This window comes from Castanea sativa, chromosome 2 (genome assembly GCF_040712315.1).
Source record: "Castanea sativa cultivar Marrone di Chiusa Pesio chromosome 2, ASM4071231v1".
Classification (NCBI taxonomy): domain Eukaryota; kingdom Viridiplantae; phylum Streptophyta; class Magnoliopsida; order Fagales; family Fagaceae; genus Castanea; species Castanea sativa.
The window spans coordinates 12,058,682-12,084,442 of record NC_134014.1 but is presented as its reverse complement, the minus strand read 5'-3'; the positions used below and the strand labels follow the sequence as shown (position 1 = coordinate 12,084,442).

Sequence of the window (25,761 nt, the reverse complement as noted above, 5' to 3'; positions counted from 1 at the left end):
GTCCTCTCTTGTCATCTAAAATCTATGGAATCGTCGTAATAATCTTCGACTAGCTTGAAGCCCTTACTCCATAGGCAAAGCAACTCTACCCCTTGACAAAATAACAGAGCACACTTAGGAAAGGCAGGTTGAAGCCCTTGCCCCTCTAGTGATCCCCCCTCTGCACCGAGGTCAACACCAGGTGGTCTGGTCTCCTCCAAAAGCTCCACATTACAAGATTAACTATGACGCGACAACTTTTGTTGAAGACAATAATGCTGGACTGGGAGTTGTAATCTAAAATAGTGAAGGTCTCGTAATGGTCTCGTTGACACAACAAATTCCACTGCCAGCCACTGTGATCGAGATAGAAGCACTAGCAGCACGAAGAGCGATGTAACTTGCATTGGAAATTGGTCTTGACAATATTGTACTAGAAGGCGACAATGAGTCTCTGTTCAAAGCTTTGAAGATTGGAGACAGAAGCTTGGCACAACATGGTCACATTATAAAGGATATCCTATTTCTCAGCTTGTATTTTTAAGCTTTTAACGTATCCTTTGTACGCAGATAGTGTAATAAGTTGGCCAATTCTTTAGCTCGTAAGGAAAAATCTATACCTTTTATGACTGTCTGGATGGAAGACATACCACCAGACCTTGTATCAATCTTTTAGGCTAATCTGACTAGCCTGTCGTAATAAAATGCTTTGTTTGGATTCTCAACAAAAAAAAAATCATTTAATACTAATCAAATCAAGATTAATTTGATACATTAAATACATAATTTGATGAATAATACCAACTAAACTAATGTTAATTTCATATAGAGAATTGAATATCAAAGTTGAACCATAAATATTAATAAAAAGAAATATACGATTTAAAAAAAAAACTTTATTTTGGATATATAACGATACATAGTTAAGTAAAGTTAGAATCTAATTTTTAATTTTATATCTTGTTTATAAGAGTGGGAGACAGACATTATTTGGTGTGTGGTTTTGTAGGATATCAATTTACAAAAATTAAAGTCTCAAACTTTTAGGGGAGATTAATCTATAATTGATGATTTAACACAGTTACAACATCTTTTTGAAACATTTTAGACTTTCAATTGGATTATGGTTCTATTGGACTCGTACATTGAGAGTCATAATAGAAATGAAAAAGAAATATGTGCTAAAAGCACCATAAAATGTTCACAATATGATGTGACATTAACTCTCATTAATGAAATTCATCAATTTAACTAATGAATGTTTAAATTACTTTTTGTGATTAGTAAAATGGCAATTTGTAAGCCAATAGTAAAATTTATAGTATTCTTAACATAGCTAATAAAAAAAATGCACAACTTTTAATATATATATATATATATATATATATATATATGTATATATAATTTATAAAAATTTTAGCCTTTAACCAATGGAAGTGGAGCTTTTTTTCCAAAGCGGATTTTTTTTTTGGTGGTGCCTTAGGCCTAGGCCTTGGGCTGGCTCTAATGATAATTTCTCTTTATCACAAGTCACTAATTGATTTTTGGTGTGACGGTATTTTGATCCTCATATATTTTATTGTACAATAAAAGACTTTACCAATTGAGTTAACGAGAACTCAAGATTAAAAAAAAAAAAAAGGGTTAATTGCACACATCCTCCCTTTGCTATGGGTCTTTGCTTTTTAAAACCCAAACACTTGTTTTTGAAAGAGCATTCCAAGCAATTAAAACTTGGAATTAACACCTCAACATTAAAAAAGTTTGCAAATTGCGCCCTACAATCAAATTTGCTAATGGCTACTTAAACTAATGGTCATATGCAAGTCGAGTAAACCCAAATGATTGAATTCTCCTTTGCCATTTCATAGAGTCAAACTACAAAACTATCCTTAATAATTTTTCAAACAATCTACCCATCTCTTTCAAGTTTTAACATATTTTCACCCAAAATCCCCAAGTTTATCAACCCTAATCCAAGTGACTGGCTAGATAGCACAACCCGATATTAGTAGGACAAAACTCAATATTGAAAAGATGAGATGTATTGAACACAACTCGATGCCAACAAGGTGATACCAGAAAATGATTGATATCATAGATATCAAAGAGGTGACATTATCTCCCTACCTCTCAATAAATGAAAGATTTAGTGGATCGTGTCCATTTCATGGTCAAGATATTAATTCCAAAGATTTAAGGGTGTACATGATATCACTTTATTTAAAATTTCATTTCACAAAAATAAGAAATGATAATTGATTTTGATTGACATGGCACAACCATTCGGTTCACTTTTATATTTTTGGCTAAATCAGTAAATTACAAATGACACTCTTTAATTTTGATATTTTTAAAATTCAATCCTTTAAGTTATTTTTTTACTTAAATATTTAATTTTTTTTAAAATAACCATTTGATCTAATTCCACCCAATTTGACTGTTATTCCAAAACTATGTCACTTTGGTGGACTTAATATTACAAATCCAATGAAACTGGATAAAAGAATGCATTGAAAACAAATGAGAGTTAAAAGGACATGGAAGAAAAAAAAAAAACTTTGAAGTGAAAGTGGAGCTTGCAGGAGGAGTCATATGCTTTTTCTATTCTTTTACTTAGCCCAACCCTAGACACTTTGAAAGAATAATGTTATATCTACAATATTTTTAATAACTATTAAGTTGTCAAAATTTTACTAATTCTCATCTAAGTGCATCACTTACATCAATTTTTTACTTACCATTAACAACTCGTCACCTTCTTGGTTATGAAATTTTGTTGTGTCACAAGAGTATTTGGAAATGAGTCAAACTAAAAAAAATTAGTAATGAGATGTTCTAGCCATCTAGGACATTGATCTTTACCACATCATTTCCTATATTATTTTTATATAAATCTACCCAATTTTCTCTACCACTCACGTTAAGGCATATAAGATAGTTGTGAGAAAATGTATAATTCTAGAATTATTATTATTAGTTTGATGGGATGATCCTAGATTTTTTTTTTTTTTGATGAAATCCTAGAACTATTTTTATTTTTTTGAGAAACAAATCCTAGAATTATTGATTAGTAATGTAATGAGAAATGTTTTGAAACGAAAGTACAAAACCTTAACGAGAGAGCATTCCAATTATTATTTGGGTGGTTGCTAAACATAACTAAAAGTTTAATAAGACTCATCGTGTCGACATCTTTAGAAAGAAACAGAAGGAACATCTTACCTTCTCCAAAAACGACGAAGTTTTGAATTTTTGCTCAACTCCGAACCTTCTTGTCTTCGCTCACACACAAAGAGAAGAGAGAGAGAGAGAGAGAGAGAGAGAGAGAGAGAGAACGAGCTTGTAATTTCTCGCCGATCAAATTGTAATCGGAGTTGCCTATATAACCGGCTTTTCTTCGCCATCGCCGGAGAGAAATGAAGATCAACGTGGACTCGATCGCTCGGAGAATCGAGGTCGATAATCGGATTCCTCTCCGCCATTACTACCGGATCGCCGATAATCTCCTCAAACAGGTTTCTCATATAAATAATCCCTTTCGTTAATTCACCGATCACACTTTTTTATTATTAATATTTAATTTTCTCTAATTCTTGCTTTATTAGTGCTCAATTTCAGTTTCATTAGCTGTTTTTGTATTTAATTATGAACATGTTGATTATCAATTAGGGTTTTTTGAATTCCATTTCATATAAGCGGAAATTATTAACTGTTTTATTTTGCAAATGGCTTTTATAGGTTTTGATAGAATAACAGCATTTCTCATATTTTGCTTATATAATTGTCTATAGCTTATCATTCATTTTGGTTGTATAGAATTAATTGATGCCTACTAATGAAGCAGAGTAATTGGAAACAACAGCAACAAACAACTATGGATCCCCAGTAAGACTAATTAGGGTTGGCCACATGAATTTTTTTATCCGCCATTGTATCCTATCCACAATGGGCAAAGCTTGAATTTAGTGCTATAGTAAAGTGTACGCGTAAGGATAGTGACATGTTTTACTTTTGAACGTGTGTTATCATCTTGACAGGTCCAGTGTACTACGCCCAAGCCAAGTACATCCAAAACCATACTCTTCAATTTTTTTTGCCCCTTGATTTGACAACTTACTTTTAGGGTCCGTTTGGGAGCCAAAAAGCGTGTTTTTTAAATCCAAAACTCTGTGCAACTCCTCATAGCTTTTTTACAAACGCTCATTTTCAATACCCCTGATGCCCTTCTCTACTTTATTCCTATGATTTACATATTTTTCAAAATCTCATTCCTTATGAATTATTAATAGTAAAGACTTGAAAGATTAAAAAATAAATAAAACACTCATAAAATGTTGAAGCAGCATTTTTTGTGACAATGTTGAATAGTGTGAAATGCAATTTTTGTTTGTTTGTTTGTTTCTTTTATCTTAATGTTTCTTTTATTTGTTTTGGGTATGCTCAGGCCAGTATTTATCGGGAGGAGAAGAATGTTGTAGATTTGTATATCATACTTCTTAGATATTCGAGGTAAGGAAGAAAAAGGGTGTGCGTGTGTGTGATGATTGTTCTGCTGCTAAAATGGTGTTTGTGCATTGGATGTGTGAACTTATTTTTGACTCAATGCAGTTTGGTGTCGGAAACTATACCGTTCCACCGAGATTACCAGGTTCTGCTTCCAAAGGAAAGAATAAAATATAAGAAGGTGAGGTAAACAATTTATTCATTCTAATTTTTCTTTTATTTTTGATATATGGTAACATGTCTTCATGTGCTTTTCATGTTTGTATTCCAGAGATTGTTAGCAGTGCTAGATGAGCTTGAATCGTTGAAACCAGAATTCCAACGTCTAGTGGATGAACTAAATGAGGGCCACTCTGGAGCTGGATTGCCTCAACTTGATGGCCTGGAATCAAATTCATTTGGTTCGGAAATATATTCCTTGGAATGGCCTGCTGTTAATAAAAATTCTTACTCGAGTGTGGATAATAGGCAGGTATGGACCCAGCTAATGCACTATATTGACTCATCTTCTGGTAATTTGCTTTATCTGCCAATACAGTTCTTAGGAAGCTTTCCATCACTCCTTTCATTATTTCTTCAGTATTGTGTCTCAGTCAAAATGTTGTTTTTTCTTAATGTTCTTTCCAATATTATATGAAGTTTGTAGGAAGCTTTTTTCCCCCCTTATACTTTCAGTCAATATATTAAATATAAGTTTTCTCTTCATGTTGCTGCAGCTTGCCAGCGTGGCACCTCAGTCTTCATGGAAGTATAAGAATGATCACTCTCAGGTTGTTTCATCAAATTCCATGCAAATTGACAAGCAGTTTCAGAAGCTGTGAGTACATTAATGTTTTATTTACTCATCATTTAGTGACTAGAGACATGATGCTGCTCTAAGATAGTCATATCTTTTTATGTATAAAATAAAAGATAGTCATATCTTTTGACAATGAAAATTGCCAATGAGCTCTAGCTCAACTAGAACCTCCTCCCCTTATAAGCGCTAGGTTGAGGGTGAGATTGTAGGTTCAAGACCCACTGGGTGCGTGTAACTTACCAATAAAAAAAAAGTTGCAAAATCAACCTGTGTAGTTTGGAACCTTTTCAGTTTCTGATGTCTGTTCTTTTAGTGAGGAGCCAGCAGTAACTGAATATTTGTATGGCAACAAATGTAGTCCTTTTATGCTATGCTTGGGTTTTTGTATATTTTCTATTGATTTTTGATGGCTGGCTTTCAACTTGACAAAGAAACAGAAGATTTATAGTGATCACTTATCAAAAAAAAAAAAAGAAGATTTATGGTGATTATGTAAATTTCATCTTCTTGCCTACTGTAAACATGGGTAGGAGGTTAGGTCACGGGTTCAATCTCATATGGGCATTTGTATTTACCCACCCAAATCCACCAAAAAAACCTAGGCTTTAAACAAAGTTCCTTACATTTGCACGTATATGTTGACGTTTGTGGTTGCTTGACTAGGAGTAATAATCTTCTGTAGCATTGAGGCAAGTATATTGAATTAATAATTGTGATTGTGATTTATGGTATGCAGTTATCATGATAGTTGGGACTAGAAAATGGTATTGTGCAACTGGTTTTGACCTTTATACATCAATCCCGATTTTATTTCTCCCAATTAGGGGAGTGAGCTTGGAAGCTTTAGAGAGTGGCAGGTTAGTTGGGGACCTTGGAATGCTACAATTTAGATGGCCTTGTTACCTATTGAAAACAAAAAGGCAAATTTTTATAGCCTTGGTTTGGGTTTATCACTTTCAGGTGCCCATGAGTAGTGAGTTTGATTTGGTACAGATTTATCTGAAAGTGCTCATGTTTCAGATAACACGAGCTGGTTAGGGTCCACCAGGTTTTGTGCTCTGATAGAATTAGAGATTATAGAAGTTGCTAGTTATTCTTCATGTCTGCTCCTTCTAGGAGATTTTACTTAATAAACAATATTGCATGTTTAATAATCCTTGCAGAGGATATTAAAGCAATGATATAGACAAAGTTTAAGGATTCTTTGTTAAACACTCTCTCTCCACTTATTTGTATTCAAGGAAATCCTAATTTTAAGCACTATTTGAATATAACCTTGTAGTAATGGAACGATCCTATGCACTTATATTTGAAAAATTAGTAGCCAGAGGTGTATGCTTTGAAAATCAGGTTAAGAAAGTTTCTTTTAAGCACCTGTACTCCTGCTACTTAAAATAAGTGTCTCAACTTGTGTGAACTTAAGAAATTCTTCATAATTCCCAGGTTGGTACAATTTTACAAAACAATCAATCAAAACCATATTTAATGTCTATTTTCTGTTTATTATATGGTTCTTGAGGTATAAGCATCTATAGTTTAATGTTGATGTTTGGTGCTGGCCTTTCTCCTCTGTCTGCTGTTATCTCGTTTAATTCTTCTCATTTTGCACTTGTTTAGTTCATGTGTTCGTTGCTTTTTTGTTTTTATTTTTTATGTTACATATGTTTTTTCTATTGTGCTTGTAATCTCGAGAGACAAGTCATGCCTTTCTCAAACTTAAACTGGTCCTAAAGATAAAATTGCTAAACAACTCTACTTTAGTATGGTAGTTTTTTCCAAGTACGATGCATAATATAATATTTTGGAAATGTGCAGATCTTTTGGTCTAGTTGCTCCAAAGAAGGAAACTTTGTCTAGACACTCATTCTTAGGTCCGAATGGTCTTCGGGGCCAGTGGCTAGGACCTACTTCAGGAATGAAGGTGAAATTTTTTATATACTTTTCTCGTCACATATATAATATATATGAATTTTTTGGATTGGGACAAACTCCATTAACTAATAAAGGCCATGATGCAATACAGGTTCAATATCCAAGCAATACAGGCTTAACTCTTACTGAAAATTTGGGGTAAGGACTTCTGCCAAAGTCATCTGCTCAAATGAACCTCCAAACTTGTACTACCTATTGTACCTGTTTGTGTGTTTTATGTTTTTCTCATATGGCATTGTAGTGAATTCAACACATTGACCATACACTTGCTATTTCTTGTCAATTTTTTTGCTTTTAAATTGTCTGCTTGTAACATTTGAAAACTTTGTCATATGTTAATAGCCTGAATCAGGCTGGACAATATGATCTTGTGGCAGCAAAAGATGGCGATCCAGGAGGGGTCAGATCTGCAATGGAGTCGGTGCTCTCCTTAGATGATGGCAGATGGCTACGTCCTGCTGAGGAGTCTTGTTCTCCGTTGATCAATGAAGCAAGGGAAGATGATTTCCGGTTGGTCAAGCAACCTTCCATTCCTCCTGTCCTTGCTCAACTGCAGCAGGACTTCACTCCAATTCCTCCATCAAAAGTTGCAGATCCGAGGCCTGGACCTGCTATATCTTCTCAGGATGGGATGCCGAGTTCTGATTCATATCAACATCTACACGTTGTAGGCTTCTAGTGCTGATTCTTGTGTTGTATATTCTGGAAAATACATTTGCCTATTTCTTGATAACATCAAAATAGATTTTCCTTTTCACTTTTAAGTGTCAATCTGCTTCTAATTCTTGATGAATATGATTCTAGTTTTAATTAATTTATATTGCAGCCTGTAAAAATGATGGAAGATTTTTTGAGATTGGCTCGGGCAAACACACAGAAAAATTTAGAAACATGTGGTGTTCTTGCGGGTTCACTGGTAAGCCTAACTAATATCTTAAGGAGAGATGATACTGTATTTTGCTAGTAATAATGAAGTTACAAGGGGCTTGAAAGTTCATCTTGTGGTTTCTTATACTTTTAATTTCACGTGGCTGTAGAAAAACAGGGTTTTCCACATCACTACGCTTATTATCCCAAAGCAGGAGTCAACTTCAGATTCGGTATGATAGTTATCAATTAATATTAATGTTTATGTTCTCTTTCTTTCAAGTTGAATTGCACTCCTGTTTGTCGTTGTAAGGTTTCAGGTAAAAAGTATTCTGTGCCTTTAGGCAATCTACTTAGCTTTGAGATCAAATGCTGAAAAAATGTTGAGGGTGCATTGGCATTGTTAAATGTTGGGGTATTAAGAAGAATTTGAGATTCATGGACATTTCATTCTCATCCAAAACTAGTTCTTATTCCGTTTTCTGATGTACTGTTTAACCACTGATGTAAATGGATATAATACTAAAGAAAGAGTATATGCAAATCTCATATTCTACAGGCCTGCCCTTGCCCTTAATTTTATTGAATTTCCCTTCCTAGTATTTCTCTTTTCTCTAAATATAAATAACTGCTTGTCTCTTATTTATTTTTTCTTTGTGGTTGTCTTGGAATGCCCTTTTGGTATACTTCCCTATCAATAGGGCATGCCCCCTGTCATTGTATCTATTAATTATAATTTCGAACTCATAAAATTTGAGCTCTAGCTTAAACGGCACCCCCCCCCCCCCTTCCCCATAAGAAGGGGTGGGGTCAATTGCCCGTAGGAGTTTGATTAATAGTGAGGATTATTGTAGCTCTGCGATGTGCAACTAATTTGAGTGAAGTTCTCCTACGTCTAAATACTTGTGTTTATACTTGCCAATAAGAATTAATAAAAAAAAAAAAAAACTTACATAAGATACGGATATTACTTTTGTCAGTTGCGAATTTTGAGTGAAGCCAAATAATGCAGGCAACGGACTTTACTGGGTGAAAATGATGTGTCAATATTTTTAAAATTAAATGGATATGTTGTAGAATACAAAAGCTTGAATGTTTTCAGATAGCGCTTTGATCTTTGTTCTATGTTTTGTCTTTAATATCTCAATTTTTAGACTGGTATGTTTTTATTAGATACACTTGTATTATGTGCCATTAACAATAATAAATTGTATCCCCTTTGTGTTCAGTGTCAAACGTTGAATGAAGAAGAGATATTTGAAATTCAAGACAAATTATCGCTTTTTCCTCTTGGGTGGATTCACGTAAGTGTGTGAATACTCTCAATGAACAGTAATTGTTAATTATACTTCTTATTTAGTTTTATTTGCTCATGCTCTCTTTCTGCTTTGAACGTGTTGAAATGTTGGTTTGACAAAAATTTTGAACTATTTCTTGCTATTATATTTTGACTGATAGTCTCCATGCTGTTAGCCTCAAAAGTCTTGCACTTTTAGTTTAATGATGTTGCTCCCCTTTTAAAATAATAGATATGATGTCATTAAAATTTTTTGGCCTATCTTAATTGTGTTGTTAACATGCTCATGAATATTATATACAATACTCAACACGTAGGCTTCCATGTATGCATGCTGTAACTTTGTGGCCTTGGGATTAGCTGTAGACATCCTGGGTTAGATCCCCACTAGGAGTTCCCCTGGGTTACCTGATACTTGGTTTTGGCTGATGGGGTTGTGTATCCGTGGTTTACTCCCTAGGGGTGGGTCCAAAGAACCCTTCCTTGGTGAGGCTTCATGTCCCCCTAGGGGTGGGTCCAAAGAGCCCTTCCTTGGTGAGGCTTCATGTCAATAAAAAAAAAAAATGTACGCATGCTGTAACTGATGGACTGGGCTTGTCAGTTTGCTCATGAGTATACTATTAATTAATTTAGGGTAAACTACATATTTAGTCCCTAACCTTTACACAATATTTCAATTTGGTCCTTAACCTTTTAATTGTGTCAATTTGGTCCCTAACCTTTTAATGTTATGTCAATTTAGTCCTTGGCATTATATATTAGATGAAAATTGCTTACATGACAAACGGCCAAAATAAAATTTTAGTTTATTGTCATATCAGCGGAAACTAATTTTTTAATTTGGCTATTAGACACGTCATTAATTTTCATCCAAAAGATAACTATAAGGACTAAATTGACACAGTACTAAAAGGTTAGGGACTAAATTGACACAATTGAAAGATTGGGAATCAAATTGAAATATGGTGTATAGGATAGGGACTAAATACGTAGTTTACTCATTAATTTATTACTATAGAAGTAATTCCTAATCCGCAGGTTAGGATCGCTCAAGCAAACATTCATTGTTTTGGTTTCGCACAACTTGATAGGTCACAGCTTCAAATTTAAAAACCTATCAGATTACTAAACTGTCTGGATTTGTTAATATATAATTGAGTGAGTAAATTTAATCCCCTTTCAAATAAATATCATTATGTAAATATGTAACATCTGATAAACAACAGTTTATTGTGGGATTATTTGGGTTGCCAATTTCTTTTTTCTTTTTTTTTTTCCCTGTTCCATTTAGGAGCAAAATGCTCTTTCATTGTCTTTCTGACTTGATCTGGGAACCAACCTTACCTGTGGGAGACACTCTTATAGGTGGCATCACGTTCTCTTTCCTGGTTGATCTAAAATTTGTAGTTAGGAGAAGAGAAGTTGATGTGCTATATTTGTATTTTTACACTGCAAAGATAAATGCTTATTATGCCAAGTAGTTCTAGATCAAATGACACTTTTGCCTCCCACAAGAATGAATGGAGGCTGAGGTCATGGGTTATTGTAGGCTATTGTTTTGTTTTTTTGACTATTCTGTCTGTTATGATTGTGATTTTCAGACGCATCCATCACAGACCTGCTTCATGTCATCAGTGGATCTGCACACTCATTATTCCTACCAGGTAACAAAGGGTATTGTTGATAGATTACTTGCTTATTAATTTAAAATTTTAGTAGTGTTGATCTAAGTTGTAAAATGCAAAGTGTTATAGTTTTTTACTGGAGCTAGATTAATGCTTTCTTTTTCTTTTCTCTTATTAATTATTTCCATTATTTTTTGTAGTTGGGGTAAGCTACAATGGATCTTTTTTAGGGCCACGTCCCTAGTTACCCCTATCAATTGTGGCCTCTATATTTATGAATGCATTAGGTTATTGTGATGAATAAGCTGTACACTTGTTAGCAATAATGACAAATGGTTCTTGAAACATACATGAAGAGAAAGTGTAGAATTAAAAGATATGTAAAGTAAGAAAATTTAGCCAATGAGTTATGGCTTATTTGGCACTTCCTCCTCACATAATAGCATGATGGAGGGTGAGGTTGTGCGTTCAAGATCCACTAGGTTCATTTATAACTTACAAATAAAAAAAATAAAAAACTAAGAACATTTAGTTTTTTTGGCTGTGGAAGCAAAATAGAGAAATGTGAAATTGCAATTAAATGTGAATTTTAGTTTTTAGCAATTAATAATTATTAGCATTTCTCAGGACTTGAGAGAGCTTTTTGAATCAGTTTAACTGCATGTAGATTTGCATATTTGCTATGTTTCCTCCAGCTTCCTTTTATTTTGTATTTACACTTTGCTGACAGGATTTCTTTGTGATTTCGTTGTAGATTATGCTACCCGAAGCAATTGCAATTGTTATGGCCCCTACAGATACTTCGAGGTTGGTTTTCCTGTATCACCTAGTGATTATCACATCAAATATGTATGAAGCAATGCAAAAAATCTGCTGATTTAGAATAGTTAATTGCAAAATATTTTGAACTTAATATTATTGTTGGTATTACAAATCATGATGAGTTAAAAGATCATTCTGAGTTTTCCTTCTCTCGGTCTCTTGAATGGGTTCTACACAATAGCATCCACATAAACATTAAATCATTCTGAGGTTAAAGTTGTATAGTATATGCAACATAGACTTTTCTGTCACACTTGGAAAGCCAATTATTTTCCAGAAATAGTCACCTCACCCATGAAAGGGCATATAGACCAAAATCTAAAATTTGGATGTTTGATTTTAGGTGGATAGAGTTGTAAAGGTATTGTATTTGGCCATTTGGTCTCCTTAGTTCTTTCTTCATTTAAATGGGCTGCCACTGATTTGCTTGATCCTTATATTGTGTTCTTTCTTTTGCCAAATTCCTTGTGGATGCCTGTTGGAAGACATTTAAGATTAATGAAACTTCAGCTGTTACCTTTTTTTTATTTTCATGAAAGCCTTGGCATCCCATTCAATAAACTTACATTCACATGGCATAACAAAATTGATTGGAGGAGCACCACTGTAATTTATTGAGAACTAAAGCAGGTGAATAGCAGATTAATCCCCCCACAAACCTCATTTTCTTCCCCTGGTTGAGCGTTGGAGTGTGTTACTCCTGTGAACTTGTGCCAAATGTAGATGGTATCTATTGGCAAGCCAACCACTGGGACTCTATTTGGTTGTTTCTTTAGGTGCAGACTTACAGGTTGGCAAATGCAACAGTTAGTCTTCTATTTGGAAAGTTGTGCAGATTAATGTTGCTAGATAATGTGTTAAGATATTGAGTAAGATGATATAAAGGGATGAATAATGCATTTTATAGATCTGACTTATATTATTACTAGTTAACATGCTAACATGTTTCCTATGCTACTGCAGTCCACATGGCATATTTCATCTATCTGATCCAGCTGGTGTGTCTGTGATTCGAAACTGCCAACAACGTGGCTTTCATCCCCATGAGGAGCCAGATGATGGAAGTTCAATTTATGAGCATTGTTCACATGTCTATATGAACCCCAGTTTGAAGTATGACGTTGTAGATCTTCGATGACCATGGTTTCTTAACACTGACACAGTTTCTGAGATAATAATCATCAGATTGAAGGAAAATATGTATATCAAGAGTAAATCTCTTCTCACCTGACAAGAAAAGCATTGTAAATTCAATTAGTTTCTGAGATTCTGGTTGAATACAAAGCACGCACATCCTTTTCTGTGTCACCATGTGCTAAGACGTATAGTTGGTCTTCGATTTTGTACTCATTATAGTGATACTTGGTAAATATGAGTTCTGTAATTAACACCAGCATTGTTCACAAGCCCATATATTTCCAAAAAACCCTGATTATCTCATCAAAGTTATTAGATAAGTTATGAAAGGTGAACGATTTCATATGAATGCCTATATGTGCTCAAACGTGCCACTCAGACGTGCCTGAAAGGTGAGTTTTTCCTGTTTCGTTTATGTTTAATAAAAAAGGCTGTTGACCTGATGAAGCATTCAGATCATGCAAAGGGAGCTCTAGCAGCTGTCCATCCTCAGTTAAATAATCGCAGGAGAATGTATCTTGTGCATCCGGCATGTGTATAATTTCTATCAAGGCACGAGTTTTATAACTAATATGAGATTCACATATTAGAGAGAGATGCATATGTTGGATGTATAATATAATTAAGTTGTTCCATATCACACAAACGCACATGATTTTTTTTCCCCAAGTCGTTAAAAGTAATAAGGAATTTAAGGATGAAGCTCATTTAGGCAAATGAAAATGGAAAAATATGGAATGTTTCTTAAATTAGTCTCTTTTTCCAAAAACCTTGTTACTGAACTGGTTAGCACATCTTGGTATTTCTAACGGAGATATACAGAGTTTGAATCCTCCCCCGATCATCAATGTATCAAAAAGGAAAGAGAAAAAATCAGTTTCTTTTATAATGTTGGTCCACAACCTGTGTTTGGTGAAGAAAATTCTTGTGACTTCATGAACATGCCGATTGTCTACCATGCTGCAGGTGGGTTGCCAACTTGCCTATATTAAAGAGTTAAGAGGAGCACGTGAAATCACTCAGTCTGCCAGGTTTTCATGCATCTCATGACTCCTGGCTTTTTGGTACCTCTATTCTAAATGCATTTCACAAATTCTTATAAAAACTAGTTGCATTTTGCTTTCTGACAAATAGAGTTACCAAACGCCACCTTTTAATAATTTGCATGTTAAGAAGTCATAGCTGTGTGGGATTCTAAACTCAAACCTATTGAATTTAGTAGCAAAAGGAGTTCAATAGAGCCGTAATGTTATAAATGGCATTCCAATTAATGCTTTTAATTGAACCCTATTAACTTGCTTTAAAGTTTAAATAACTTTGAACTCTCTGGGTCACCTTCATTTTTACTTTTTGGCTGGGCTGGCTATGACTGTGACTATGAGTATGAGGACCACCTAAAAATGTAGAGGTTGGACACATAGGCATAGCCAAATACCATAGTCCTGAGCCAAGCCCCATGGACCAACTGAGCTACACCACAGTGGCTAGAAATTACACTTCCATTATGGTTTTCGGCTGCACGTTTGTTCAGCTTTGCCCTAAAACCCCTACAGTACATACGTTATAGGGAATAATACAGTAGTGAATTCATTTTTTTTTTTTTTTTTTTTTTTTTGAGAATCTAGTGAATTCATTCATAAAATATATAGTAAAATGGAAGCATCAAATTTTTGCTAACACTTTCTCTAGTACTGCTACAGCAACTAGGTTTTTCATGTAGGTGTCATTATTTTTCAGAGTTGTAAGGATTCTAAATTATTGTTATTATTATTTTGCTAAATATATTTAAAACTAGTTAGAACAAACCTATCCCTTATATTACACAGTTTAACCACTAGTTAGTTTTTAAATAAAGATCTAACGAAGAACCAAACCACCCGAACAATGTGAATTGGTGATATAATTGGATCTTAGGTCCCCAAATTCGAAACTTTGGAGCCGATTAATACATACCAAGTACAATAATACAATAAAAAAATACATGCATGAATAGTGTATGACTGATTGCAAATTTTTTTTTTTTACCACGCCTCTTGCTGTCCATTTCGTTTATTGATGTGCACACTGTGCTTTACAATATAGCAGTTAGAAGGTGATGTCCCAATGGAATAATGGCAGTACAGTATTTTGTTTCAGCACAAAGGACACCTGATCAGGTACTAAACTTTTTTTTTTTTTTTAAATGTGAAAAAAGGTGCTTAGACCCATACTTTCTTTCTAATCAGTAAGACTAGAAAACTTAATTTGAGCGACAAATGAACCCTTGTTGTAGTGTTTTCATCAAATGTTGCTGGCTTTAAAGGAGATTATTTGATATGTGCACCAGTAATATAAGTTATAGGTTTGACGGAGCTTGATAACTTAATCACGTTATATTTCTTTGTTATAGTGGGTGTCGAGGGTTCTTAGAGGGCATGGCTAATCCCCAAGTGTTTATGATCCTCCGCTTTACAAATAGTGTAATTATAAGGAGAATCCCTTTAAGTGACGCTGTGTATTTTATGCGGTCTTAAACCCGAGTAGTCACATTGTAACTCTTTCGATTGGAGCAATAGTAATTTTCCTCTAATATCAATATTCAATATATCATCCTTTAACTGAGTCAAAAAGTATGGTCAAGCTACTACTTAAAGTATAGTGTTTGGGTTCTTGAGTCATGGCCATGCTCTTTTCCCTTCCATCAATTTAATTGTTGAACAGTTGCGTAACTTCAATTCTTTGCCATTATAGCCAAAAAAATATAAAACAAAAAAGATAATACTTTAGTAATATTAGTTCGATATATCAATGAAAATCTTTGCATTTTTAAAATATGCATGTGATCTAATTCAATGTTTGCCAAAATTGACGAGGACATACTGAGAGAATGGTCCCTATTTTCAGTTTCAGTCAATATTATTCACTTATCTTCATGCTTTTTACATGATTGGATTCAGTATTGCTATATAGTACATCCTATGAATCACCTAAACGATGAAGAATAGCACATGCTCGGTAGGTGATATAATAAATCCCTATACGACATTGTCAATGAATTGTGAGAGCCCATGGCTACAAGCCTACAAGTTAAAGCACACCGTGAACAAGAAGGTCTAGTACTTCCATGGGTTCAAACGATATTACAGAAATGTTCAATATCCCAACATGCACTTCAACAAAAAAATGAGGTTGAAGTAGAACCCTAGTCTAAGAGATTTTTTTTTATAATCTTTTCTTGAATGCTTAGTTAATTAAATTTGCACAAGTTTGGCTCTCATTGGCGGCAAGAGCTAGCTAGCCGCTAAAATTTTTGAGCCTCTCACCTATGTTATTGGAGTTGGACCTTAAAAGTTAAAAGTTCTAACTTCTAACAATGAATTGAATTGAATACTTTTCTAATGGATCTGTCCTAATGTCCTCTAGATGAGCAAAAAACAAGGAGGGATACATCATAGTGAAAGTTCAATCAAGGGTGGTATCACTCAAGTGGCCCCATACTGTATAAAAAATCCCTTTGTAGCTCATTTCTGAGAGCTCTCTGTCACAGTTTCTCATTAAATTGACTAATTTGAAGGGGGAAAAAGTTTTTTAATATTTTATTTTTTCAATGACAGCATCTCTTTATATTTTTTTTAATAATTTTTAAATTTGATAGTTAAGGGATGAAAGATTTGAATTTAGATATTTTCATTGAAATACCGACACCTAAAAGTACCAATTGAATTATAAGATTTTTCACATAATATAGTTACATCTGTTATAAATACTAGCATGTAACCCATGCAAAAACATGAATACATTTAAAATTAAACACATTTTTTATTATAAAAATATAAATAATTAGTCAAATTATAAATAAAAAATATCATGTAACACATACATAAATATGGATACATTTAAAATTAAAAACAAATTTTATTATAAAAATATAAATAATTAGTCAAATTATTTTTTTAAAAAGTAAACATAATTAGTCACACATTCTTAGCTAAATTTAATACTACATATGATAAATTTTTTTTTTCTAATTTTTGTGGTGATTTTTGTTGTGTATTGATTTTTATTGAGTATATGTGATTTTTTTAAAATTTTATAGTTCATTAATATTAAATTCTTTATATTTTGCACTCATTAACTCACTTGACTCAAAAATTAAAAAACTTAAGTGGATACATAATACAAACTTAAGTGGATAATTATTATGTGATCCCAATATAAATTTAAACGCATGGCGCAAAATTGGATTATATTTTCAAATTCTAATTGAACTTTCTCTGAGCTTTACTTATTAATGTATACTAGTATGTAACATGTGCTTATGCACGAGAATGATGAATTGTAGTGGTGCTATTGATATTAGTTTGAGTTATTAAACATATAGGACATAATTCTACCAGAATATTTGAAGGTACTAAAATAGTTTTTTCTTGAAATTTTCATGATATTAGTTGTGCCAAGTTTCTCATTACATTGCTATTACGTATATAATTTTGAAAATCATTATTGGATATTACATATACAATATCAATTCACAGTTATTGTTTGTGAAATTCTACTAAATATAACACAAAATACAATAATAAATTGTTCAAATAGTATTTCCTAAATTGAATGATGATAGATGCGTGAGATTGTTCAGCTCAATTACACTTTGTTACATTCAATATTTTTGCATACAAAATATCTGAATAAAAACAATATAAAAAATATACTCATTAATTCAAAGAAAAAAATAATAGTAAAAATCTAAACAATTTAATTTGTATGGGATGCTAACAAAAGCAAAATCGAATTTTGGTTTTAATTGAATTTTCTCTAAATTTTAGTTTTAAAAAAAGCAATATATATATATATATATTACTTAAATAATAATGGACCGTACATAATCATAGTATATTACATACATGACTTATAAATTTACATTGTTTTTAGTTATACAAAAAATGCTCATAAATATAAATCATTCAAAATTTCTTTTCCTCTAATTTTATATATAGAATAAGATATATGATTATGATTTTTATGATTTGTCTATATTGGACTCCTTATTTTTTACATTAAATTAACTCATTTGACACAAAATTTAAAAAAATTAGATTAGATGGAACATGTGGTGCAAAATTAAACCCTAATTAAAATCCAATTTTTATACTAAATTAACTCACTTGGCACAAAAATTTAAAAGCTAAGATTAGATGGGACACATGACACAAAATTAGACTCTAATTGGATTTTCTCTCAGTTTTACTTATTAATATATATATATATATAGAGAGAGAGAGAGAGAGAGAGAGAGAGAGAGAGAGAGAGAGATTACTGCTTAAAGAATTTTGGGTTCAAATTCAATGTAAAAAAAAAAAACCTTTTAATGGTAGTGATAAAGAGTAAAATAATGGTAAAAAGTAATTATCATATAATACAAATATCATAAATTTTAAATCCTAATCATATTTATTAGTGAAAAAAATAAAAACTATATATATTTGGTGTTCTAGTGGCAATCTCATAAAAAGTTACAGATATTTTAAGACCACAACTCATTTCCCATTTTTTTTCACAACTATTATATGTGATTGATTATCTATCATTTTCACATAAACTCCCACCACATATAGTTAGCCACATAATATAGCCGTGAAATTGAGTGTAAAATTGATTATGGTTCTAATATTTTTTGAGAAAATATTCAATACAATGTGGTCCATCTCTCTCCTATATGTCAAATTGTGCCTAATTACAAGCCATTTTTATATAGGCTTACTACTTTTTCTTTGCCAGGACAGTACCAATGAAAATTGTGGCAAAAATGGTACGATTATTTATTTTGGGAGGACCGCATGCCTTTCTTCTTCTCGTTATATTTCTCCGGGTCCAGAGGGCCCATACACCTTAATGTAGAAAGATTACAATAAAGTCTGGATCCATACTTCCGACAATTCAAAACTTAGACTACGCACAAAATTTAGTCACCGTTCATATGTCTATATCACCAACTTCTCTCTCTTCCTCTCTTCCCATAAACTTCACACACAATAATCCAGCTGAGAGCTCTCTATCTTTCTCATTCGCTCCCGAGTCTACAGAAATGGGAAGAGCACCATGTTGTGAAAAAGTGGGATTGAAGAAAGGAAGATGGACTGTCCAAGAAGATGAAATTTTGACAAACTACATTCAAGCCAATGGTGAAGGCTCTTGGAGGACTTTGCCCAAGAATGCAGGTACCTTTTTTTTTTTTTCTTCTTCTTAAATAATAAGTCCAAGTACGTACAATATATGTTGAAAACTAATATTTGACACAAAAAAAAAAAGAGATGGGTCATGATTCTTGAATTGTTTTACTTATTTATTTTGAGGCAAAATGGTGTTTTTGAAGGTTTGTTAAGGTGTGGGAAAAGCTGCAGACTAAGGTGGATAAATTATCTGAGGGCAGACTTGAAGAGAGGGAACATCACACCTGAAGAGGAAGAAACAATTGTTAAGTTGCACTCTGTATTGGGAAATAGGTGCGCTCTACTTTAGGCTGTATTATATGACAATATTTATGCTTTGTGTGTGGGTGTGTGTGTGTCTGTGTGTTTAGCTTGTATTCAGTGCTTGAGTGTCCAAATTTAATACATATTAGTACTGTATTGTGTTCAGTGTGTTGGAGCATATATATATGGAAATGGTTTAATATGATTTTTTTCTTTATCGGCCTGAAAAAAAAAATTAAGAATAACCATTCGATAATATTAGACCCAACATGAAACTTTCTTAAAATCAGGAAATCCACATTCCTGGAATGCAAGTTCAAAGGAATAGAGTAGGCAACCTCATGCAAGAGCAAGAGTATGGAAACATGCACCTCAAACCACTTTCTATCTTGCTTTTTTATTGTTATTTTTAAAGAAGCCATCCCTCTTTTGCTTTTTTTTTTTTAAAAAAAGCAAATTGTTTGATTAAGGAAAATTACTCGTATATTATTTGCTAAAAAATTGATATATAAAAATATAATTATACTTGAATAATAGTAACACTTAAAAAAAAAAAAAAACTACTAAACTAACGAGAAGAAGTAGATTTTCTCACCCAAAAAAAAAAAAAAAGGAGAACAAGAAGAAGCTAATTAATGCATGTACCATAACTATACATCAATTTCAAACTTTATTGCTATAATGGGCACTATCATATTTTCCTGTCCTTTTGTAGTAAATGTGCTGCTTGTCATTCAATAATAGCATGTTCCTTTATTTAATTCTTTTTCTTTTCTTTTGGCCATGCAGCAAGAATGAATGGTTAATTTGGCATTTCATTTTAATGAATGGTATTGGTAGCCCCAGGGGGCGCCTTTAGTACCTTTTATCCCCTGCTGCTAGTTCTAGTTGTAGCAGTAATAGCAGGCCAAAACCATAAATGCCTATATAACATGACTCTTGCCCTAGGATCTTGGGGGTGCCTAAAACTCAGGTACACCTTAGAATAATAGGCTATTGGGCTTTTGGCAAAACCTTAATTTGCAGCAAGTGTTTTTTGTTTATTTTTAAAAGATTAATCTTAAGAGAAAACATAAGAGGGGGGGGGGGGGACCAAATCCTTATTTTTATTCTATAAAATAAAAACCAGAAAATCATAGTGGACAGAAGAGATGTGAATGGTTCTCAATGTAACAAAAAGAGGCCCAACTTGTCGAGCTGTGGGCTAGAAAATTTAAAATATGATAACATCAGTGCTAGCTTATCTTTTCATAAACCACATTAATGGGCTTATATTGTCACTTATATTAGGTCCCTTGGGGCTGCTTCGAGCGTGAATCCTTCCAAATTTGTTGATGACTAGGAAATGTTTGCCTTCTAAATGGGTTTAAAATTGACTCATGAACTAAAAATTCTAATTCTTGACTACCTTCTTTTATTAATGATTTATTGAATTTAAGTTGGTTAGGAGTGTGACATGGTAGTGGCCGGGTTAGGTTTGAGGGGAACATGGGACATGAGGTTAAGTCTAATTACGTCACAAGTTTAAGATAGATATATATGACAAAGTTTAGCTACAAAATTAGTTATAACTTAAAGGTATAACTTTACTCAATATTTTTTTATTGGAGGTGAATTTTGAAAAATTCACCATTGGATTACATCTTCTTTTTATATCCTCCATACTTGAAAATTTTCTAAAAAATTGAAAATCAATAGCTATGTCATCAATAAATTGTTTAAATTACAAGTTTTTGTAATTTAAAATTATGCATAATATATAGACTTATAGATCATATACTAAATAATATCCGATTTACACAAAATTTAGCATGTTTATTTTAGAGCATGTAGAACATGCAATTCAATACATAAATTTTCAAAATATGTAGTAACATTTATTTTATTGAATAACTCATTATATATATATATATATATAGATATATATATATATATATATATATATATATATATATATATATATGAGTATGAAATAGATTTAGGTTCAAAAGTGTAAACTCGAGATTTGAATTCTACTTTTTGGTAGAGTTATAAACGAGTTGAGTTGAATATTAAAATTTGTTGATTTTTATTTATGTATATTTCAAACTCAAACTAAACACAAATTTATGAACAAACTATAATGCATGCTCATGCTTGGTCCATCTTATTTTTTATTTTTGTCAAACATGTGTAAGCTTGTTCATGAGTTACATGATTAACTTATTTTTTTTCATATATAGTAAATAACATAACTTCTTCTTTTTTCTACCTCTTAACAAATCCATGCTAATAATTAATAAATGGTAATAGTTGAAATAATATTATTTGAGTTATGCGAATAGAATGGTTTTCATATATTGATGAACTTTAAAAAAAAAAAAATTTGCTAACCTTGTATTATTGAAAATTATATATAATTTTTTTTGTGTCAAAATGGACTATATATATTATCAATAAATTACAATTTTATTTTGATATTTTTAGAACTTATTTATAAACTTACACAATTCAAGCTTAAGTTTATATATAAGTATATTTATGTGTGTGTATTGAGTCTTATACTCACGAACTTGTGTATTGACATAGTATAATATTTGTGTTTGGCATGTTTAATAGTTAAGCCTAAACTTGAGCTTAAGATTGACTTATTTGCTTAATAAATGTGCATAAACAAATTTTTTCTTAAGCTGAGTTGTTCTATTCATAAAAAGCTCAAATCATTTACAATCTTACTTTTTGGATACTCATTTATTTAAATAATTAAGATACCGGCATTATTGATTTAATTTACAAAAAAAAGGTTTATATACCAAAAGTCATGTGCATCACTTCCGATCTAATATAGGTATAGAAGACTTGTAGACCACCTCTCTCTCTCTCTCTCTCAAACGAAATGCTTGCTAAACCATGAATTTGGTTTTAGTAATATATTAGTTGTTTAGTTTTAAGTTGACTTGACATGATTTGTTTAAATCCACTAATTGCATTGATGGATTTAGACTTTTGAAATATAAATATGTTTAGAATGAAGTTTAAAAAATTTAATGAGACTTTGGTTAGGTTTGGGTTATAAAATATTTAATTTTATAATTTCAAAACCTTTTTTACATAACAAGTTATGATTGGATAATTGTCACTTTCACTTCTCACAATTGTGTCTAAACTTATCCCAATTAAACATAAAAAATAAAAAAAGTGGGGCAGAAAATAAAATGTAGCTACATTTTTTTTTCTGCGCGCCTTTATTTTTTGAAGTACATTTGTATATATATGTATATATGCTGACGCTGTGGAGTTCATGGATATGATTGTCGTAGATGGTCTTTGATAGCTGGAAGTTTACCTGGACGAACAGATAATGAGATAAAGAACTATTGGAACTCCCACTTAAGCAGAAAGCTTTACAGCTTCACCAAATCCACAAATGAGTCTCTTTCCACAGTTATCAACATGGCTGCTACACGCAAGGGAAGAGATGGAAGAGGTCGAATTAGAAGATTAACCACGAAGAAGCACAAGAACACAGCCTCAAATATTGTTGGAATGTCGCCGCTACAAAGTGGTACCACAGCCACAGATGATGAGGTGCTTGATCCAAGAGCCCAAGAAAAAGCACGTGTACCTGGTTTTACCTTTGCACGACAAGCTGAAAAGAACCCAATGATGGGTCTTTTTGGGTCTGGGGCCCCAGAGCAGCAAGGAGAGGTTAAAAGAGGTCCTGGAGTTCATGGTTCTTGCATGGACACAACAGTGATCAAATTGGGCCAAGCTGGCCCTAATAAAGAGGATCAAAAAAGTGAAGCTGTGTTATGTCCCAGCCAGAAGAGAGAAAGCGAGGGCTTGGGGCCATATGAATGGTTTGATGGTGAAATAATGCATCCTGGTTATGTTCTTGAAAGTGGGGTGCAAAATACAGGTGAGACTGTGGCTCATAAGAAGCAAAGAGAAAATGGGGTCTTGGGTATTAATAGTGAGGAGGAGAGAGTAAATAATAGGGCCCTTAAAACAGAGAAAGAGACCACAAGTGAGGAGAAAGAGAGTAGTGTCATTAGCTCAAATGTTGCAGATGGGGAATGGAATACTTGTTCTTCATCAATTAATTCAGGCTTTGATTATGAGTGGCTTGATTGGGACTGGGTTGGTGGTGCTGAATGTCATAATCAATATGAATTATGGGATGAAGGAGAAAACATGACGGCTTGTTTATGGGGAACTGGCAATGGTGAAGATTAATACTGTCCATAAGGCACTAAAAGTGTAAGAAAGAGATTGTGTTTAGTCATTGTTGTCGAATAATTAATAAGTATTCGGAATAATGTTCCCTCCTCTCACATTATTTTTATGTGATAGTGTCATTAATTATGTGAGCGGAGAGATTATTATTCTTGGAATAGTTAATTTTACCTTACTTGCATTTGGAGTCTGAGTGAATGTACCATCCAAGAAAAATATTTCAAAATACTAGTAGGTTGATGTATGTAATTGTGTCAAGCAGAACACTTAAAGTGCTAGTAGAATAATGTTTGTAATTGTGTCACGCAACACACCTTAGTTGCTCAAATCATTAGTGTGAAATAAGGTTGTAATCAGTATGTCTTAAGCCATGTTACAAAATTCGTAAAAGAATGCTTATCTTTTTTTTTTATTTTTTATTTTTATATTGTAGAATGCGATATTGAATAAATAAAATCTACTATCATTTCTTTAAAAAAAAAAAAAAAAAGATAAAATGTTGCAATATGCATGATTTTATATAATTTTTTTCACTTTCTTCATTGGTTTTTTTTATCCTTGGTTCAACGTGATAAACTCATGGTATTGTCTATCTTACACTCCCTTATTTCAATGGAACATATTTTCTGAAAAATTGACCCATTTTCTGAATAATTATTTTTATTATTATTTAGTTGTAATCATGAAAGTGAGTTAAAAAAAATTCTATTGTTTGGTTTGCACCGAAAAGCGTTTATAACTTTTATAATTTTAAATAATTATACGAACGAAAATTTTCATTCACCAAAACTAAATAGCAAAATGAATTTTGCATTTTTTTTTTTTTGGGGGCTCATTTAGGAGCAGCAAACAGCTCTAAATTCAGAATCTACACAAAAAAAGTTAAAAAAGAAAACAAATACATTGAGAAAAAAAAATTGAGAAAAGAGTCCATAGTTGGCCAACACTGGTCAAAGGCGGTTAATGGAGCAAAAAAGTTACCATTGGAAGAGTTTTTTTGTTGTGTGTAATTTAATTGTAGTAGTCTATCTGTTAGGGTGTTAAGCCCCGGTTGTCACAAAATTAATCAACTTATAACCAAATAATTAATTATGCTTTTAATAAAATTTATTAACATATCAAGCAAGCACAGATCACATAGACACCGAAAATGATGACTTTGAAAAATCAATGAAATTGTCTGTTTCACAATATAAAAAAAACTTAGAGATGATTTAATTTAAACAATTCTCAAGACAACATATCCATTAATAGAATTGAAGTTTATACAATAGATTTAACTCTTAATCTATTACTATCTCATGTAGTACTTACTAACATAACCGCATATAATTCCAAATCCACAGACTCTTCTATTATGGACTTTTGCACACAAACTCTCATGTTTGTAATTCTTAGATCTCCAGTTAAAGATTTGATCAGCAATTGTGATTAATTGACTATATCAATTTTACTTTATAATTGGATTTGATGTTTGCACGTAGTCTCCGGTTATAGCTTCAAAAGGGTTTGGAAAAACTCCAAATCTATGTACAAAACATCACATTCTTTTATCTTAAAAAACGTGTTCTATCGGTCGAGACATGCAGTTCGAACGGTCGAAGTAAGTGGATTTTGACATGTCGAGCTGTAATTGAATTGCAGTCTCCTAGCAATCTCTTCTCTTCAATCTTGAGTCTTCACCTGTTCTGAACTTTATTTGTCTTGTTCCAAGGATTAATTCAACACTAATCAACTAGACAAACTAATTTATAAAATGTCACATTTGTTCATTGTAGCTAATCTAAAAATATAAACTCTACACAATCCAATTTATACATTCCGTAAAACATTTTCTTAAAAAGCAAAAAATGTTTTCTGCTCTAAACCTTTTTTTTACCACATAAAAATGCTCCTTTTTTTTTTAATTGATTTACATTTTCCATAATACCCGACGTAAAAAAATGTAGAAAAAAACTTTCTATCTAAACTGATGGACCATTATTTTTACCTCACTTTCTTAAGATGAGGAACTTGGGTTGGTTCTCATTGCTCATTCAAAGCTCATCAATCTCTCTGGTTAGGCTAAGAACGGTATACAATAATTGCATTTTGCATCGAAAACAGAACGTTTGCTAATTCATAGCCACA

General features: G+C 32.5%; 2 protein-coding genes across 2 annotated transcripts; both read left to right on the top strand.

Annotated features, from left to right (window-relative positions):
- Positions 1-3,116: 3,116 nt before the first annotated feature.
- Positions 3,117-13,313, top strand: LOC142623591 (AMSH-like ubiquitin thioesterase 3). Its single transcript, XM_075797030.1, has 14 exons — positions 3,117-3,497; positions 4,427-4,491; positions 4,591-4,666; positions 4,757-4,957; positions 5,202-5,302; positions 7,100-7,205; positions 7,308-7,354; positions 7,559-7,883; positions 8,043-8,132; positions 8,254-8,316; positions 9,313-9,387; positions 10,982-11,044; positions 11,760-11,812; positions 12,791-13,313. Exons 1-14 carry the CDS (start codon positions 3,399-3,401, stop codon positions 12,963-12,965), a joined length of 1,539 nt encoding a protein of 512 aa, XP_075653145.1. The 5' UTR covers positions 3,117-3,398; the 3' UTR covers positions 12,966-13,313.
- Positions 13,314-18,895: 5,582 nt separating this feature from the next.
- On the top strand, positions 18,896-23,875 carry LOC142624147 (transcription factor MYB111-like). Its single transcript, XM_075797666.1, has 3 exons — positions 18,896-19,161; positions 19,317-19,446; positions 22,716-23,875. Exons 1-3 carry the CDS (start codon positions 18,921-18,923, stop codon positions 23,629-23,631), a joined length of 1,287 nt encoding a protein of 428 aa, XP_075653781.1. The 5' UTR covers positions 18,896-18,920; the 3' UTR covers positions 23,632-23,875.
- Positions 23,876-25,761: the final 1,886 nt, after the last annotated feature.